The sequence below is a fragment of the Podarcis vaucheri genome (genome assembly GCF_965113315.1).
Source record: "Podarcis vaucheri genome assembly, chromosome: 2".
Classification (NCBI taxonomy): Eukaryota; Metazoa; Chordata; class Lepidosauria; order Squamata; family Lacertidae; genus Podarcis; species Podarcis vaucheri.
In genome coordinates, this window is record NC_138760.1 from 36,238,578 (window position 1) to 36,258,077 (window position 19,500).

Sequence of the window (19,500 nt, forward strand, 5' to 3'; positions counted from 1 at the left end):
AAACACTGTTTTCATGATTTTTCTTCGACAGAAGTAAAACTCTCTTTTAGGAAATTTATCATATTTTAAGCAGATCTGTCAACATGTTTCTCTTACTGTCTTGTCCAATGGTAATGTGGTAGGAAGTCTGAGTATTTTTATCACAACTGGATGATTTCAGAGAAGCTACAGATAACTTTCCATGAACTTCAGGTGCATCTTCATATTGTTTGTCCATGTCTTCACATTTTTTCTTCAATACTCTGATCTCCTCTTCCAAGGATTGAACATAGTCTGCAAAAAATAAAGACAACTATCTCAGCCAGGTACTTTGCAGGCGTGAATAAAGTATTCAAAGGCTCATTGTGTGTGCAAATAAGAATTACTTCCCCCAAAGAATGCCTAGCCCTGGCTAGTATATAGCAGCTGCATCATTCCAAGGGGAAGGACAGGCCATACGCCAAAGAAAGCCTGCACTATATCAGCAGGCGATCCCTCTTAATTATTCTATCAGTTCACCAACTTGGTACATGTATACGGCTTCCCACCCATTAAAAGTCTTGAAGCTATGTGAACCAATGTTGGCCTGGCTTTTGGTGGTCATGATTAAGCTAGTGTAATTTAAGTTTGATATTGTTTTAAATATTTAGGTGGCCTTTAAATAAAACTGGAAGTGTCTGATGTGGGATTACAGCAAAGCAAGATCAATCTTGCTGTCTCTTTCAGTTTACGCAGTTGCAAATGTTTGTGCAAGAACTGAAAGCCATTTTATCAAATGATTTTCACTTTCCCCACATTTTTTTTTTGTAACTATAGGATTTATTCTCATAGGAATGTTTTGCTGTAACTATACTGTCTCAGTAGAACAGTTTTGCCTGTGCTGATCCAGCCCTCAAAATGTAACTGCAATGATCTCCATTTGTTCACATGTAGCTTTGATTTTTATCTATCATATGATCATGGTAACTTTTTGCTATGGATTGAAGATCTTTAAGAATGCATTGTCTCTTTCATTAGCGTAAATGTATGAGGCAACTGAAATATGAATATAAACATTTATGTTAAGAAGATGATGAGTGCTAGGAGAAGGGAAGCGCTTGTTAAAAGAAAAGTACAGAAATGGGCATATACACTCTGCAGTTAATATTTAACCCAATCAAGATTACCAGCAGTACAAGAAACTACAGTAGCATCAGCCTTACCAGCATCTTGTGCTTCCATTTTGCTTTGGTCAGATGAAAGTGCCTGAATATTAAGGGTCTCCATTTCTCTCCTCATTTCTGCAATAACAGATCGCAAGGTACTGTTTTGCTCTTGTAACCTCTTCATATCAGCAGAAGGAAAACCTAGTTCAGTGGTTCCTACAGTATCCTGCATGGTAACCAAACAATTAAAGAATCAAACAAGAATCTGATATACAATTATTAAAGTGTAAAACCATCGGTGATATAATTATATCAAACAGAGCCACCCTTACTGTGCCTGCAAAGAAAAAAAACGTTTTAAGGTGATGCCTGAACAAAATTGTGTGGAAGACAGCTGGATCCGAATAGGGAAGAAGTTCCTGTATTATGAAATCATTCAATCTGACTACCTTTTCAAACACTCTCCAGATTTACAGGATGGATATTTGTATTTTGAACAGGTACCAACCACTAGAGTGCAGCAAATACATCTCTATCATCATTCAACATTCAAAATAGTCTTTCACAATACAGTACCACTTAGCTACTGTGTGTGAAAAAGGTCATTATCAGTGAAAGCCATATGATCACTGAAAGATCAGAGCCTATCCACCTGGAAATAGTATGACATTTCTCAGTCATTCATATGCCAAGACAGATTTAAAACTGGTGTAGGGATTGATATTACAGATGGCAATCGTGGTAACAACAGAGCACAGCACTGAGGATTTAAACAGGCTTTGGTCACTAGCTCTAGCTCACTGGCACTGCTGTACTTAGCATGAGCAAGAACTGGGAAATGAGCAAACCTCCAAGATGAACATCAAAGCTGACAGCAACTTGAAGTCAAACAGCTGCTGCAAGAAATAAGTATTTGCTACTTACTGAAAGGCAAGAAATGAGGGGCCCAAGCAGGCCTCCTTCAGGAGGGCATGACGGTTTTGGGTGTTGTGACTGGAAAGGCCCTGTCTTCAGTGCTCAGCCACCATACTTCAGTTGGCAGGGAAACACTGAGCATAGCTTCAGAATGATGGTGATTTCAGTGCATAAACGGGCTCATGTGGCTGGAGGCAATTTGTCACATAGTCTAGTCTCAGAAGGTTTAGGGCTTTAATGGCTAATAACAACAGCTTAATTGGGATCAAAAGGGAGCCCCAGCCACTGGATTTAGTTTCAGCTTGTTCAGTCACATCCAGCCCGTTCCAATCTCATACACTTGTATAGAACTTCCATCCTGCCCCTTAGGATCAGATGGATAAGAGAAAGAGTACTTTTTGTTATCAGGATCCAATCACACATGAGTACAATTCACACAGGGGCATATCACAATAATGCTAAATCACTGCTCATATTTCATAGATGAATGTGCATATATTTTGATGACTGTATAAATTCAGGTGACCATAATTTTTATTCAGTAAATATGTGTCTGGTATTCACTAAGTGTATAAGGGCCTTTAAATGGGTGTTCTCAAGGTGTCCTGCTGAACCAAAGTGAATTACAGAGTTATTTGATATAGATACAAATGACTAGCCCTTTATTACAGAATCATGTCGGAGTCAAATATGCTACAAAAATAGGTTGGCAAGCTGTCAAACCACCAAGAAGAAAAAATAATATAGCTTTTAGGCATTCATTAGACCTCTGCACACGACAATGAGGAATCTGTATTACTCATGGAAATGCATTTGTTCTTCTACCAGTTTTGACCTACAACACTTGCTTGTTTTCCTTTTCCTTTCCTTTATCCTTTTGTATCAGGGGCTGGACTAGATGATCCTCAAGGTCCCTTCCAACTCTACAATTCTATGATTCTATGTCTATTACATTGTAAGTCTGTGGACAGGAAACATTTTTGTTTTTTAATCTTTGTACAGCACTAGAAAACTGTAGGCATAAAACTACCTATGAATTTCTATATTTCGTGTGTTTTTTAACATGGAACTCATGCTTGAAAATTTTGTTGCCAGAGACACTATGCATGGGGGAATTTAGGCTACATTCTATGTTCAACCAGCAAATGCATTCACATTATTTTCTGGTGTTCTTTTGTTGTAGTTAGTATAACATACCATTGTCTACTTACGTCATACTGCTAGGGCAATTCATGACTGCTTACACTTGTCTTCCTACCAACATAGTAAGCGGTCATGGAACTGTTACCCCTCCTCCCCCAAAATAAATAAATGTTAACACTGCATTGCTTTCTTATTTGGCCAGAAGTCATTTCCCCAAGAATGTTTTCATATTATACTTTTATATTTCATCTGCTCATTCTGGACCATGAAATAATCCCTCTAGCCCTTCTAAAATAGATGTATTATGCTATCCAGACACTGGCCAGATAAAAAATAATGCTAATTCAGTAGTTAACACCAAGCACAGCAGATTGGAGGGCTGGGGTATTTTTTACTATAATGTGTATGTGCAGCCAAGCTTTCCTGCTTTGCTCCTACCTTAGCTGAATGGGAAAACAAACCATGGGGTGACTGTTTTAGGGTTACATTCAAAACAAAGCCTATGGTTTGTTTATGATCAGGAAGTCAAGGGGTGGAGGAATACTTTTCCCTCTTCAAATCAGAGTTTGTTTGGAGAGAAACAAACCATCAGTGCTGGTTCAGATGTAACCCTAATCCAGCTGTTCTGTGGCTTCGTCCCCCACTCAACTGCTCATCCACATTGTGATTATTTTTTTAAAAAAAACAACTTATATAGACTGAGTTAGTATAACATGTGAATGTGGCCATTGTGTACTCTTTCATACAGCAGTGTAAGTATACTTTCTTTTCTAGGCAATTCCTCAAAAAAATTATAAAGTTTATTTTGGATTAAGGAAGATACACCCAGGAAGGTGATGAATGGAAGATGAAGGGTCCTTTGTGAGGGCAGAGCAGAGAGGATCTCCCAGGGTGGGAGGCTGGGGAAAGAGGGGGAAGCTGCCAGGTGAGAGATGGGAGCGTTCATCCTTCTGTGTGTGGAATAAGGCTTAATATATAATTGTGATAGAGGGTGTTGTATCCATTATTTTCTCTCCCTTTCCTTCCTTCTTTTCTATTCTCTCTCTTTACTCTTTTTTATCTGTTTTCTATAGATTAGTTTGGCTTTTATTGTATTTTATGTTGAAAACTTTCAATAAAACTTGATTGAAAAATAAGGAATGTTGGAAATGTAAAGAAAAGGGGGGGGATTTTTATCACATGTGGTGGACTTGTAGTACGCTAAAAGCTTCCTGGGAAATTATATATAATGAGTTAAAAATGTTTAAAAGTCCATTTGTGAAAAACCAAAGGCATTTCTGTTAGGTATAGTAGGGAATGAGATCCCAAAGGAGATATAAAACTGTTTATGTATGCGACAACAGCAGCAAGAACTCTTTTAGCCCCAAAATGGAAGCAACAGGAAATTCTATTGCTAGAAGACTGGCAGATGAAGATGATGCACTATGCAGAATTGGCAAGGCTAACCGAGAAAATCCAAAACCAGCGAGATGAAGCTTTCCAAAAAGACTGGAGTAAATTTGTACAATATCTGAAGGACAATTGTAAACAATTAACAACAGTAGCAGGCTTGTTGTAAGAAAACTTGCAAGGTTAAGGATTTGTACCTTTTTATATTTATTTTAAAAATTGTGATTAACAGAAGGAGTGAAACGTAAATGGGAAAATGTATAAATGCTATGAAGTAATAATGAATTATGGAAACCATGAGACGGAAGGGAGGGAAGTCGAAGCTCAATTGAGCAAATATGTAATGAGTATAATAAGGATTTGTTTAAATGTGATAAAATGGAAACTTATTAAATATAAAAAAGAAAAGAAAAAGAAAGTTCATAATCTTTTGGATCTGCTGGCGTAGACTCCTCAACATGTTTCCTACATACCACTCCAAAATAGAAAGCATCCCCTGATAACTGACTGTAGCACTATCCACTACATTATTTAAGGAGGAAGCTCTGCAGAGAGATTTCAGGCCACTTTCTATTTTGGTTGTACATAAACGGCACTAGAGCCAGTTACTCACACACTACAATCTTCAAGGGCAGAGGGTAGCAAGAATGACGCTGCAAATAATAAAAAAGCTACTCTCCTTCAGCTTATGTCAGGAAATGCAAAGCCTTTCAAAAGCAACCACAACACCAAATACATGGAAGATTAAAAGCAGGAGATGCCAAAAATCAGCAATAATCTAGCTCTGCAATCACATTTTCAGAAATTGCTGAACAATTGCTTAAATTAACTTTAAGCTGCAATTGCTTCTCTAACCATGCAAAATAATAAATCTACTAGGGGAAAAAATCCATCTTGAATTCATCCTTATTCAGAACAAGAGGCTACAAAACCTCCCCCTTTTAATGCTTTGCTTAGACCGTAAGGCCACCAGGACTTCCTGTCCACTTTGCATTGTCTTATAAAAATTCTCTCAAGGCTGCATCTATTGCTGCACAATTCCCACATTGGAAATACTCCTGCACAGGAAACAGTGCACAATCATTCTTTTAAGTTAGCAGCTGTGGAGAGTGTGTGCTTTATTGCATGTACACATAGTGCATGTACATTGGAAAGCCATGTCTCGTCATGACTTTCCAATGTCTGCAGATGCAGTGAAATGCAAATATGTGGATATATAACATATGGCCAGTGCTCCGTTAGGACAAATTAAGCACTGACCCACCACTATATCCGCTATCCACCAGCCCCTACCTGCTTGATTTCCTACTTACAACTGTCCAGGGGGTAGCACTGTCTCTTAGCTTCTTCCCCCTTAATCCAAGTTTTGCCCTTGTAGAACTCAGCAGCGAGGAGGATGAAGAGAAAACTAGAAATAGCTGGCTCCTCCTGTCACTGGCCATTGCTGCTCTCCCTGCCTTCTGCTCTATGAGTCCCAACTGGCACCAGCCACCTCTGCGTGTGACATGAAAGCTGCATGCCAACCCCATGTGGAAATGATTTCACTGTATTTTGTCACTGTTGAGGTTGTTCTCATATCCAAAGGGCCCGGAAAAAACTGTGTGCCCTTGATCACAAAACCTAAATAAAACCTAAATAAAAAGCCTAAATAAAAAAAATGGCTTCTCTCACAGAACTAGCCCTGACCATAAAGTGAGTTGTTTTAGGATTAGTTCAGTTTAAGGAACAGCAATTAAGAAATTTTAACCTGTTTCACTCCTTTTGGCGTGTGACCATGCTTTCGAAGTTCCTGAACAGCTTGGTCCCTCTCAAGTGTTACAGCAGAAAGGACCATTTCCATTTCATGCAATTTCTGTTCCTTCTCCTGTAATTCAGCAGTAACCTGCAAAACAAAATGATGGCAACTTGAGAAGACGTTCTTAGAAAAGAACACTCCCCTAGCTTCTAGTACTTTCAATATTATTTTATTGCCATCAGACAACATACTGTTTAATCTCCCTTACCCTTTGAATTAAACTCAGTCCAGAGTGACCATCTACATTGTGAATGGAAAGTATTGTGGAAGAGCTTTCCAAAAATGAAAGAACATGCCCTTGTTAAATCAGTAAACAATTCCCTTCCATTTATCCAAGATAAAATTTGGCAATGGGCTATTCATCAAGACGTATTCCTTATAGAGGCAGTGAGGAATCTCTGGTCCACAGGCCCACAAGCCACATTCACATTCCAAGCACTTGCCAATCATATATGATGTCAGTGTCAGGAGCGTCCTACACGTGAGTAGGAACCTGGCAGAGACACATGCCCAGCTGGCATGTTCTCTCCCTCCTGGTCTGTCGTTTGGGAGACTCAAAAGCTTTCTCTAGCCTGAACATCACAGAGACTTATACCAAGAGGCACCAGCACACTTTAGGACTAGCAGAGTGTTGGCAGTTTGCGTGACAGACTCAGTAGCGCAGCATTTTGGCTAGACTACGTTTATTTACATATATACACTTGGAGCATTGCAACTCCGCTTCTTTCTCTTCAGCATCAGTCAGCAAAGAGAAAGAACAAAGGAACAAACGTCCTACATCATGGAACACAGTAATACAAACATCCTGTCTCCGTCACTTCCCACTATGTGGAATGAAAACATACACCGTCATGTGATAAAAACAATCCCATGACTGCAAGCACAGGAAAAGAATCCTAACAGTCAGGTGTGGGCCTTAGTGATCAGGCAGGGATATAACAAACCAGGCAGCCCTTCAGCTATCCAGGATCCAAGTTGTTAAGAGCCTTGTAAATTAATGTTAGAACTCTGAACCCGGTCCAGCAAGGTATGGGCAGCCAGTGCAAGCTTTTGAGCACTGCAGTTATGTGCTAGCAGCTGACTGTCCACATCAACAGTCCAGCACTTTGCACCAGCTGGAGCCTCTGAACTGGGCCCAAGGGCAGCCCCACATAGGTTTGCCTTGCCACCTACAAACTGCATCCAAAAAAGTTGTAGCTTAGTTTTTCCATCCTGTGTTGTATCTTATGTTGCTCCTTCTTTCCTCCTCACCTACCTCCACTCTCACCTGCAAGCAGAAATACTCCTCATGCAAAGAGCCAGCTAGTACTACACTGAGATCAGCTTGGTGCTATTTATCTAAGTTTTAAAAACTGAACCACTTTCGTGCATTATCTGGGTCAGCACAGACTGAATATGTTACAGGAAGAGAGTGCCAACTCCTTGGGTATGGTGGAACCCCTCAAATATTTGCTAGAAGCACAAAAGAATGACAAGTCCAAAGGTATAAAATCTCCCCTCATGAAATATGCCTCTGCTAATGCTCTGTGCTAAGCTGCTAAGCGAATGTGACGCAGTTCTGACCTGGTCCCTAGCTGTTGACAGGCTCTGTATTAGAGCCTCTGATTTCTGATATTGATTCCTTTCAGCATTCTCGTAACGCCGCTGCCAGTCCAGGACTATTTGCACTTTAGCCCTTTCCAGAATCTCTTCTCTCTCAACTGCTAATGAGAGCTGCTGTTTATACCTAAGACAGGGAGAAATGAAGAGAAAAATTTAAAAAAATAATAATAATGGGGGGGATGAATTTAACATTTCTATTTTAATGTCACAAAATATTCAACAATTTTAACCCTTTACAACTGAGGTGTGCAGCATATAAGGCAAGAACCCCAGTCCATCAGCAGCCAGATACAGCAAAGTGTGAGATCACCACTAGACAGAAGTTCAGTGGGTGTCTATGAGCCACAGAACCTTCTCTGTGGTAGCGCCACTGTCTATGGAATGCTCTCCCTAAAGAGGGTTGCCTGGCATTTACCATACATAAACATATTTTTGGCACCAAAAACCTTTATTTTTCTTTCAGGTCTTTAGTTGTTAACATTTCTAGTTCTGCTGTTATGGAATTTTTGGGGCTAATTAATTTTTACTGGTGACTACACTTACATTGTTGGGGGTGGTGGGTTTGATTATTGTGCGTTAACTTGTAGTTGTCCAGCTGAATAAAATCTAATGTTTTATATTTTTTATATTTATTCTACTGGCCTGGTATGTATAGCACCCTAAGCCAAATTGTTGCTTAGTGAGAAGATGTGATCTCCTGGAGGGGATGTGGCTGGTCTGGAGAGGTTTAGACACCATGCTAAGCCAAACATGCTTACATGTTTACACTAAGTCATAGCTGGCTTAGCATGATTTGCAAACCAGGTCACTGTTACTGAACTGTTTAAGTCTCTTTAAAACTATGGTGTAAAGCGATGAATAAATCTAATAAATAAAAGAATAAATAATACTAATACTGTACTAATACCAACGCTGTACCAATACTACTAGTAGTAAATGGCTGAGTATGAATTTGAACCTAATTTCCCCCAGTACTAGACTTACACCCTGACCTCTATATCACACTGGTTTTCTGGATAACTTAATCACTGGGTGGTCTTAATACTCATGTGACCACCCATTTTAATATCAGGGTGGTTAGCAGACCAATTGCTGATCGCCCACAGCCATAGCACATCAGTGAGCATGCTTGCCTTCATGTCAACCTGCATGCTCAGCTCTTGCTTTCTTCTGTTTTAAAGCCGACTGGCTCTCTAAGGCAGAAAAATGTCAGGGAGCTAAAAGCACTGCAAGACATGCCATGAGTCAGCCCCCCCCTCTCCCCTGAGTTGTCTGTGGGCAGAGAGCCAGAAGTCACCAATATTATGTCAGACAGTGCACCTGCCTCTCTTTTTCCCTTCTGCCTTGAAAGGTCAGCAGACCTTAAGATAGACGGTCAGTACCATTCGCACAGCCTCATATGGAGTTTAGTTTGCCCTGGGTTTTCCTTCTGTGAGTGAAGGGCAAATACAAGGATGAACCTATATGATCTCCTCCCATGGCAAAGTGACAGCAGAGAATCAGAAGCAAGACCATCCATCTTATTGATGTGCAAATCATCCACAGCACTATTGACACATGCCTGCCCCAGGACCTTTATCTGTCTTCAGACCACAAGGTCTCTCTCAGTTGAGGCTGGACCATCTAGTGTTAAAAGCAGGTTTTGCTCCAAAATAAACAGTATCCCTTTAAAGCAAGTGGTAGTGCAACCCTTCCTGACAAGACCTTTCTCAGACCTAGGAGGAATTAACAACTGTAGGGGAGTGGTAAACATCTTTTTCCTGGACCAAGTACTCAAATGAATTGTGGTTGCCTTTGGTTGATACTGATTTTCTAGATCCATTTCAACTGAGATTTAGGTCTGGTTTTGGTGCTGACATTGCCTTGGTTGCTTGTGGAATGACCTCTATCAGGAGAGAGATGGGGGAGTATGACTACCCAGTAAATTCACCTGGATCTAACAGGGGCTCTCAGGGGTTATCAATACCTTCAACCATGATCATTCTGGAACTTCCATCTGTATTGGACATGGGCAGTACTGCATCTGTTCCTGCCTAGATGGTCATTTCCAGAAAACATTGCTGGGGGAGTTCTGCTGGGCCCTGTGGCAGTCACATTTCAGGATCCCACAAAGTCTCACGCTTCCCCTCATTCTGTTTAACATCTACATGAAATGGCTAAATGAGGTCATTCAGGGATTTCAAGTGTATTATAATCAACATACAGATGACATGCAACTCTTGTATCCTTTTTCATCAAAACCAGGTGAGGTTGTGGATGCATTAGATCAGTGACTAGTTGACGTAATGGACTGGACATGGGTTAACAAACTGAAGCTCAGCAAGAGAGGTACTGTTAGTAGGCAGTTGATCTGTCCAAATGACTGGTGTTCAGCCTGTTCTGGAGAGTGTTGCACTCTCCATAAGGATCAAATTCTCTAAAGCAGGAATGGAGAATCTCTGGCCTGCGGGCCAAATTGTGGCTGGTTGTAGGCCAAGATCGATCACGAAGAAAGATCCTGAGAAAACACTGGTTTAACCAGCTCACAAAGTCACTCACCTTTCAATATCTTGCAGTATGCTAGACAGTTGTGCTCTTAGCTTCACCTCTTCTTGTTGCAGTGCTTGAATCTGAAGGTCTTTTGAAACTGTCTCCCTGGATATCTGAGCGACTTGAGAATCCCAGCTTGTTTTCAGTGCCTCCAGCTCTTGTTGAAGTCTGTGAAAATATATAGAGAACACAAGTTTGATTACATTAATGTGGTTTTCCATTTTAAGCAAAACAACAAGCAAAAAGGGGGGGGGGACTGGCAAACAATAGTTCAGCCTCATTTATGCAAGTAGCCTAAGGGACATTCCAAACACCAAAGGATAACAGACGTCTCAGTAAAGTGAAATTGATATAGCATTACAGTAATATAGGAAAAGATAAATAATGCAGGATTGGTGTGGATACATATAAATTTAAGATAACCAAGGTAATGGGTTCCAATGTATTACATATGCAAACAGGAGGAGGAAGCACTTGCCGTCAAAGTGTATTTTTCAGGCAAAGGCTGTTATATGTTCTACTAGTGTCTTTTATAATCAGGAATTGGTTCCCACGCACAAAATGTAACCAACTAATTGGTTCCTTATTTCTTCTGGTTTAAATGAATCTGCAATTACAGATGTTTCATCATGTTAAGTTGTTTTTCATCAGACACGTTAGACAAGGAAGAAGAGAGCAAATCCCTGAGACAGTAGGAAAACACAGTTCTTCCTTCTACTCATACAATCTTCAGTATGTATTCAGATAAGTATTGCTTCTTGGAATATAATGTGTTTCATTCAAGGAGATACAATAAGCAGCCTGTGTGTATGGGTTCCCAATGGCAAAAGATCCAAACCAATCAAAGTAAGACTCCAATCCTGATTTTTTTTCATATTCTTTAAGAACAAAAGCTTTAATATATTAGGACTAGGTTGCCTAAAGGTAAAGGTAAAGGGTCCCCTGACTGGTCCAGTCGTGGCCAACTCTAGGGTTGCGGCGCTCATCTTGCTTTATTGACCAAGGGAGCTGGCGTACAGCTTCCGGGTCATGGGGCCAGCAAGACTAAGCCGCTTCTGGTGAACCGGAGCAGCACACAGAAACGCCATTTACCTTCCCGCCGGAGTGGTACCTATTTATTTACTTGCACTTTGATGTGCTTTCGAACTGCTAGGTTGTCAGGAGCAGGGACCGAGCAATGGGAGCTCACCCTGTCACGGGGATTCGAACCACCGACCTTCTGATCGGCAAGTCCAAGGCTCTGTGGTTTAACCCACAGTGCCACCTGCATCCCCTAGGTTGCCTAGAGTCAGGCAAATTCATGGAGGGTAAAGTAATCACTGGCTACTTGTCATGATGGCTATATACTACAGATTCAGAGGCACTATGAGGAATGCTGCCCACATTTCCAGTCTGTAGAGTTCCCAATAGGCATTTGGTTGGCCTGTGCAGAAAAAGAATGCTGGAGAAGACAGGTCTATAAAATGATCCAGTAGGGCTCTTCTTAAGTTCTTATGTTGTTCTTAATAAAAAGTTTAGATAATAGAAAAGTGAAAGAGGTTTTTTTAAAAAATCAAAAGTGTTATTGAAACAGTAAATACAAACATTCATTCTCATAATACAGATATTTTATTCATCCTATTAAAATAATAAACAATGAGCTTAAGATGAACAAAATAAAATGTGTCCTTACATAATAAAAAGATAATCTATGGAATTCACTGTCTCAATATGCACGCTGTTCAATGGGTTATTATTTAAAAAAATCAGACAGTTATACATCTATCAATAGCATTGATAGATGCATAACTGTTTGATTTAAAAAGCTACTTTATTCCACTGCATCACAGATTAATAGTAAGAGACAGTAGGTATCACTACCTCTTCTGCACATACACAATGTAATAAGTGAATTGAATTTTCAAATGTTAGGTTGATTTACAGGCTTTGAAGTAACCATTTATACAAACCACATATTCTCCTTACCAGTCAGCTAATACCTTCCATCTAACTGGTGAGTGCTGCCTCTTCAGAACATTCAGAATGTTCTGTTGCAGGGAACAGGATTTGGTTTCTCTCAGAACTATAATTAGCACGACCACATAGGGCACCGTGCTTTCAAAAAGTATTGGCCTATGTAGAGAATAGACACAGGAGGCCTAGTTCTGCTACTAGTTTAGTGAGTGATCCAGGTTAAATCCCTATACTATTCATAAACAGGAATGCACTCCTGCTTTGTTAGAACATACAGTCCAGAACACTCCTGATCTCCTGTTCCCCAACTGAAGTCATCTCTCAGGCATAAGCGAATTATGTCTCCAACAGAGACCAATACCAGTAGTTTCAGATGGAACATGAAATGAATAATTAAAGGCCAGCAACGACTATTTTATTTAGTATTTATATACCATTTTTAATTTGCAGAGGTTTGCATTCTGTATTGTGCTTATCCTAGGAAATAGGCTACTCATCCTCATTTACAGTGAAAAAATTGCTTGAAATAATAGCTTGTGTGGGTCTGCACCACAAAGTTGCTTCAATTAGCCATTGATGGATCAATCTTCTACTATATACTACCTTTTTTTTAAAAAAAAAGTTCTTATGATTTCAGATTACACAGCATCCTAAAACACTTAATTTAATGAGGGGGGAAATACAATTGTGCAATCATTATTTCATAAAATGACTGGCTCACACTTCAAGGAAAGACTTCTTAACCAATTGCACTAGTTATCTTTAATTGCACCAGTTGTATTGTCTTTTAATATCATTTTAACCTCATTTTGGCCAAGTGTCCCCTCATTTGAAAGCCACTGTGCATTCCTAGTGCTTTTTATATGCCTTGCCTCCTCTGTACTTTTTCTAGTTCTGTACTGCTTTTTAAATAGATGTATGCCAGATTTTGACAGGGCTAATATATATACAGTAAATGCACACACATTTAATTTATCTAACACTATTGCAAGAGTTCATAATATTTCTATTTTCCTATTAGTTCTGAGCTTTCTGTTTAGCATTATTATCACAGTTGCACACATAAAGCTAATGTCTCAGTGAAAAACCCACAATGACTTGACATTCCCTAAACACCTCCCAGCTAATGCAGAGTTACAACAGAGTAAAAAAAAGAAGGGGAAAAAAGATTATAGTGCTTTTCTCATGGTTCCATATACCGGGTAATATCCTTAAATAATTCAAGAGTATTGGTTAAATGTAGTTTTTATTTTTTAAAAGGGGGAAAACACGATACCAAGCTTTTCCTATCACACAAGTTTGCTTGCATACACATTCTTCACTTTTAAGTACCTACCCACTGTATTTAGATGCTATATAAATATTATTCATTTGTTACCAACTCTTCACTGTATCTTTTGGCAGCTCTCCTGGACACAATTAGACTGTTAAATTCTCTTTCCTTCAATGGGATTTAAGGAGCCTGTGTAAAGCTCGCAGCTTTTCAGTGCCAAGTACTAAAAGCAGGCTCCAGTTTCTCCTGTGCATGAGAGCAAGGCACTTTTGTGTATGCATCGGAGAGGGGTTGATATGTATTTATACCCAGCACTAGAGCTGAGAACCTCATGGGGTGACACTCCAGAGGAAACCGTGGCCTCCAAACAGGCTTTTCTAGGGGAGCAAATGGTGGGTTCCTGCTAGAAGGTTTCATTGTCTTGTACTTGATAAGTTTTAATTGCTTGAGTTGATTTTACTGGCCACTGTTTTATAATAATTTTATGCTATTACCTGATCTGACACCACAAAATCAATGAAAGGTGAGATAGAAAATGTAATTAATAAGTAAGATGGCAGTTGAAACTTCTCCTAAGAATGAGAAAATATTCAAGTGTAGCACTTTGGACCACCCTCCCCTAATTAGATTTGCTACCCTTTAAGCTAGGCATGGCTAAACTGGGCCATCGAGCTGTTTTGGGACTACAATTCCCATCATCCCTGACCACTGGCCCTGTTAGCTAGGGATGTTGGGAGTTGTAGTCCCAAAACAGCTGGCGGGCCAAGTTTGGCCATGCCTGCTCTTAAGCTGTAGTTTCTTTGTGGAACCTTTTCCATTTTAAAAGAAATCTGTGGTGTGTATAATATCTTTGCTATCTTCTGATACGTTGGTTGATTTTGATTTTTAAAATTTTCAGTTACCACATTTGGTGGATCTGAAATGCAACACAAGTGTTTTTATTTTTTGCCAAATCATTTTTATTGATTTTCAGAATTTTACCAAATTCGCCACAAATTAAGACAAATTTAATACAATTACACAATTGTTTTAATCTAGAAGTCTGTTCTAGACAGGGAATTACACTGTGTACAGAGAGTTTCTCCATCCATAACAGATTTCCTATTCAGTGGAGGGACCTGATCTGCATACAAATCTTTTATCACTTGCAGATTGACCTCTCCTTAAATGAAAGGAGTCTCCTGTGCGCCTGTATGCTTGAGTGTATATGCAGAACGTGGCCCTCTGGCAAGTGTCTTTAGGACAAGCAGCACTTCTCAGTGTTGCATACCTGGTGGAGCATCAACCAAACTAGTATATAATGATGTACGTACAGGACAACTGTATAATCTGTTATAATTAGTGGGATATGGACAGTGCCCCAAGTCTTCTACCCTAGTATAACCCCAACACATATTCACAGCAAAAGGCAAAAATATATACTGACTAATACATCTAATTTTACATTTGACCTTTGTTTCAACAGCATACGAGAAATGCTGTTCTCTGGAGAGAAGATGTCACAATTCCTTATCACTCAGTAATGAATTGCTACAATGTTACATGTTCTTACAATCCTAAATATAAGCAATTTGTTGCTTGGTAAAATTATAGTGCTCACCTGATAATAAATATACAATACTTTCAGAAATTGTATTCTGAGTCAAAGAATCTGCGGCTTGAAATGTGAACAAATTAACCAAGAGTCCCAGAGAGGCACTGCAACTGACTAAACGATGAATAAGTAAATATTTTCAGTTAATCTCTCTCCGTTAAAGGCCACATTCTGAGTCTATTCTAAGAACTTCTTGATGAGTACCATTAAGTTGAAATCCCAAGACATATCAAAGATGTGGACTTGGAGCCCTGTTTCAGCCATGGTCCATTATTGTGAGATATTTTCTATGCCATTAATAAATTCTGCATCAGTGTCAAAAGGAAATGATTTGGCACTGACGCTGTATATAGCAAATCCCAGGGATACTCCTATTCAGCCATTCCATCAAGCTACAGCAGAAAGAGTGGAAGGGAAGGCCACATTGGACAACTGGTTTAGTAAAGCAGGAGTACTGCATTAATTGAGAAAGTGACCAATAGCTACAGATTGCAAAAGGAACAAGGCACAAAGCCTGTTCCATAGTGCACCATCCCAACTGGCTGCTGGCTGAAGAAGGCATCCTAAAACACTAATACAGTGGTGCCCCGCAAGACGAATGCCTCGCAAGACGAAAAACTCGCTAGACGAAAGGATTTTTCGGTTTTGCGTTGCTTCGCTAGACGAATTTCCCTATGGGCTTGCTTCGCAAGACGAAAACGTCTTGCGCTTTTTTCTTAAAGCCGCTCGAAGAGGCGCAGTTGCGACGGACCGTGCTTCGCAAGACGAAAAACATCGCAAGACGAAAAGACTCGCGGAACAAATTATTTTCGTCTTGCGAGGCACCACTGTATAAATGTAGTGCATGCACACAAAAAGAAACATCTTAAATGTCTTCCTTGATTCTTTAGTTTGTATGTGAAGTTTTAGTATACCAGTTTGCTACAGGATGTTGTACCTAACAGTGGCCTCCTTCACATATCACAGTAAACCATTATTAATGGATAACTATGAATACAGTGGTACCTCTGGTTAAGAACTTAATTCGTTCCAGAGGTCCGTTCTTAACCTGAAACCATTCTTAACCTGAAGTACCACTTTAGCTAATGGGGCCTCCCTCTGCTGCCCGATTTCTGTTCTCATCCTGAAGCAAAGTTCTTAACCCGAGGTACTACTTCCAGGTTAGTGGAGTCTGTAACCTGAAGCATTTGTAACCTGAAGCGTTTGTAACCTGAGGTACCACTGTATACCGATCTAAGCAATTTTGCTTCTTTATATATATTTAGGCTTAATATATTTTGAAAAGCCAGCAAAGGCGAGGTTATGTACCTGCCCTTGAGTAAGCACTAAAGCACACCACTTGCCACAATTCACAGATGGGTGTTGCAATGAACTGCTTGAAATGTCCCTCTTAATACTTGCTTAGTCATCCTGAGAGAAGTGGGAGTGTCAGTAGCTCCTTAAACAAAGTGTTAACTTTTCAGCACTGGAACATGGAAATAAGATGCCTTATCAGGAGTACTGCGAGGAATATACCAGCTGTGTGCACTACATCCTGGGATGTATCATGTACAAAACAAGTGAAACACCACGCTCTAAATAGGTACATTTCATCCAAAAATCAAAATGAGATCCTGTCATTTAACTTCAGATTTAATTACAGGAGAAGCAACATCATGCCTACCTGCAAAAGAGGGTACCTACAAATGCATTGCATCATCACATGGATTCGGGGGGAAAGAAAGCCCCCTTCTCCCCTACATCCATGTGAGGATATAATCCACTTGTTTGCACTGAAACACACATCTACATACCTAAACAGTACAAATAAAATCTAACTTACTTTTCAATGACAGCCTCTTTCTCTCTCAACTCATCTGTATGCCTCCATTCTGCCTGACGCAGTTCTGTTTCCAAAGTTTCCTTATTTATTTGCAGGTCTCGGACTTGATTTTCCCACTTCCGTATCTGCTCAGTATGGGTCTCCTTTACTGAAGCAAGTAATGCATCTTTTTCCCTGGCAAAGTGATCTATAGCTGCGTGCCTTTTAGAAAGAACAAAATTAAATTAAAAAGACAATTTGTTCTTTTGGATTTGTACTTTTTGAGACAATCAATCTACCAAAGTGAATTAAAACTTTTTTAAAAATAGAAATGATCATGCTGTACAAAGGTTTAAACAATGTACATTTTTAGAAGCTTCTGAAGTTATTTTACAGACTTGGTAAAAATCCTTCTGTTTAACTTGTTTTTTCCCTACATGATAATTTTGATCTTTAGGTTGTCAGGTTCTGGGTCACTGAACAATGCTAATATGATCAAAGGTAGGGATAGGCAATCCCATGAATAATCCTACTATGCGGCTGAAGATGTCCCAGTGAAAAATGGACATTCCGCAACTCCATTATGGCAAATATTTGCTATCTGAAGGCGATTAAGAATAAAACAGCAGTACCTGCTTTGCATCCCCAAAATCTGCAAATAGGGCTCAGAATGTCCCCTGTCTGAAACTCTGGACAGCCGCAGCTGGTCAGTGTGGACAAAACTGAGCTGGATGGACCAGTGGTCTGACTTGGTATAAGCAGCTTCCTATGTTTCTAACTATGCTGGGGGTACAAGGGGCCCTTTTTATCACAAAACACATTGGAAATGCTAAAGTTTAAGAAGTGGTTTCTTTAAATATTTCCAATGCCCTTTAGGAACACCCAAAACCCACCTAATTATATCAATGTGTTTAAAAGTGAACTACAGGAGAAAGGACCATAAATTCAGAATACAGTAACCATTTGCCTATTTTTAGGCCCTAAACAAATCAAGATGTTACTGGGTAATGAATGGAGAGGGAGCACAGATAAAAAGAAATACTTAATCCACACACTACTTAAGGACTATTTTATATATTACATTCTTAATGCTAACATGCGAAACAACACATCTTTCTTAAAACTTCAATATATTCATGCAGTAAGATTACATCACTATCTGAAGACAGAAAGGACAACTTTCAGTTCCACCAAACACCAAAGTTATCTGCAGCAATTGCTTGTTGCCCACTACTTTTTAAAAAAATGACTGCTCTTAATGAGAAAAGTACACAAAGAAGACAATGTCATCTACCCAAAGAACTCACTTTCTCTCAAATGTTTCTTTTTCTTTTTTCCAGCTCAGCTGTACTGAATCGATTTTTCTTTCTAAATCCCGTATCCTGTATTGGCAAATATTGGAGGACAATAAAATAACGCTTTAAAATTAGTTCATTTGTATTGAAGATAAAGTGTTAAGAAAAAGAGAATGATGGATCTAGCATAGCTAGGTGCCCCGCTGAATATAGTTTCTGTAGTTAAATATAGGATTTGTAGTTTTTAAAGCCTTGAGGTTTTTAATTAAGGTGTTTGTTTTTTTTAACCAGCTCTTGTGGTTCATAGATTTTTGTTTCTGGTTGTTTTAATGCGATTGATGGGTTTTGAGGATTTGTAATAGTATTGTGCCCTGCCCTGAGATCTGTTCTGATGAAGGGTGGTTTAGAAACATCTTAAATAAATAAATATGTGAATAACTAAATAGTTTAGCTTATGGCAGGCCTACAGGATCTATACAGTGGTGCCTCGCAAGACGAAATTAATCCGTTCCGCGAGTATCTTCGTCTAGCGGTTTTTTCGTCTTGCGAAGCAACCCTATTAGCAGCTTAGCGGCTTAGCGCTATTAGCGGTTATTAAAGGCTTAGCGGCTTAGCTGCTAAAAGGCTATTAAAGGCTTCGCGGCTTAGAAAGGGGGGGGGAGCGAAAAAAAATCTCAAGACTCGCAAGACATTTTCGTCTTGCGAAGCAAGCCCATAGGGAAATTCGTCCTGCGAAGCGCATTGAAAAACGGAAAACCCTTTCCTCTAGCAGGTTTTCCATCTTGCGAGGCATTCGTCTTGCAGGGCACCACTGTATTCATGCAAGGAATGTCAGCTGTGCTTGAACTGAATGTTTTTGAAGGGATGTGAACATTTAGTTGAGATGCCTGCATTGCAGGGAGTTGAACTAGATGACCTTCCAGGGCCCTTCCAACTCCACAATTCTATGATTTTGTGATTCCAATTAAAATAAATATCATTCAGTTGAATGCTGTTACATCCCATATTTCCTGTACCCCATGTTGCTATTCTTTTGCAACCTTTCCCCACTGAGCTAGGGAAAGCAGAAAAGGTGAACATATATGCA

The 19,500-nt window shown here is 39.6% G+C and overlaps 1 protein-coding gene across 8 annotated transcripts in view; it reads right to left on the bottom strand.

Annotated features, from left to right (window-relative positions):
• CCDC57 (coiled-coil domain containing 57) overlaps window positions 1-19,500 on the bottom strand; it is a 49,763-nt gene that overhangs the window by 20,534 nt on the left and 9,729 nt on the right. For all 8 annotated transcript variants that reach the window (XR_014216470.1, XR_014216471.1, XM_082211030.1 and 5 more), the window contains 7 exons: window positions 18,426-18,500; window positions 17,140-17,340; window positions 10,507-10,665; window positions 7,930-8,092; window positions 6,319-6,453; window positions 1,182-1,350; window positions 97-273 (listed from right to left, as the gene is read on the bottom strand). Coding sequence is in view for 6 of the 8 variants with exons in the window: in XM_082211030.1 (XP_082067156.1) it covers window positions 97-273; window positions 1,182-1,350; window positions 6,319-6,453; window positions 7,930-8,092; window positions 10,507-10,665; window positions 17,140-17,340; window positions 18,426-18,500 (1,079 nt within the window). In the remaining 2 variants the exon portion in view is untranslated. The remainder of the gene's footprint in view (window positions 1-96; window positions 274-1,181; window positions 1,351-6,318; window positions 6,454-7,929; window positions 8,093-10,506; window positions 10,666-17,139; window positions 17,341-18,425; window positions 18,501-19,500) is intronic.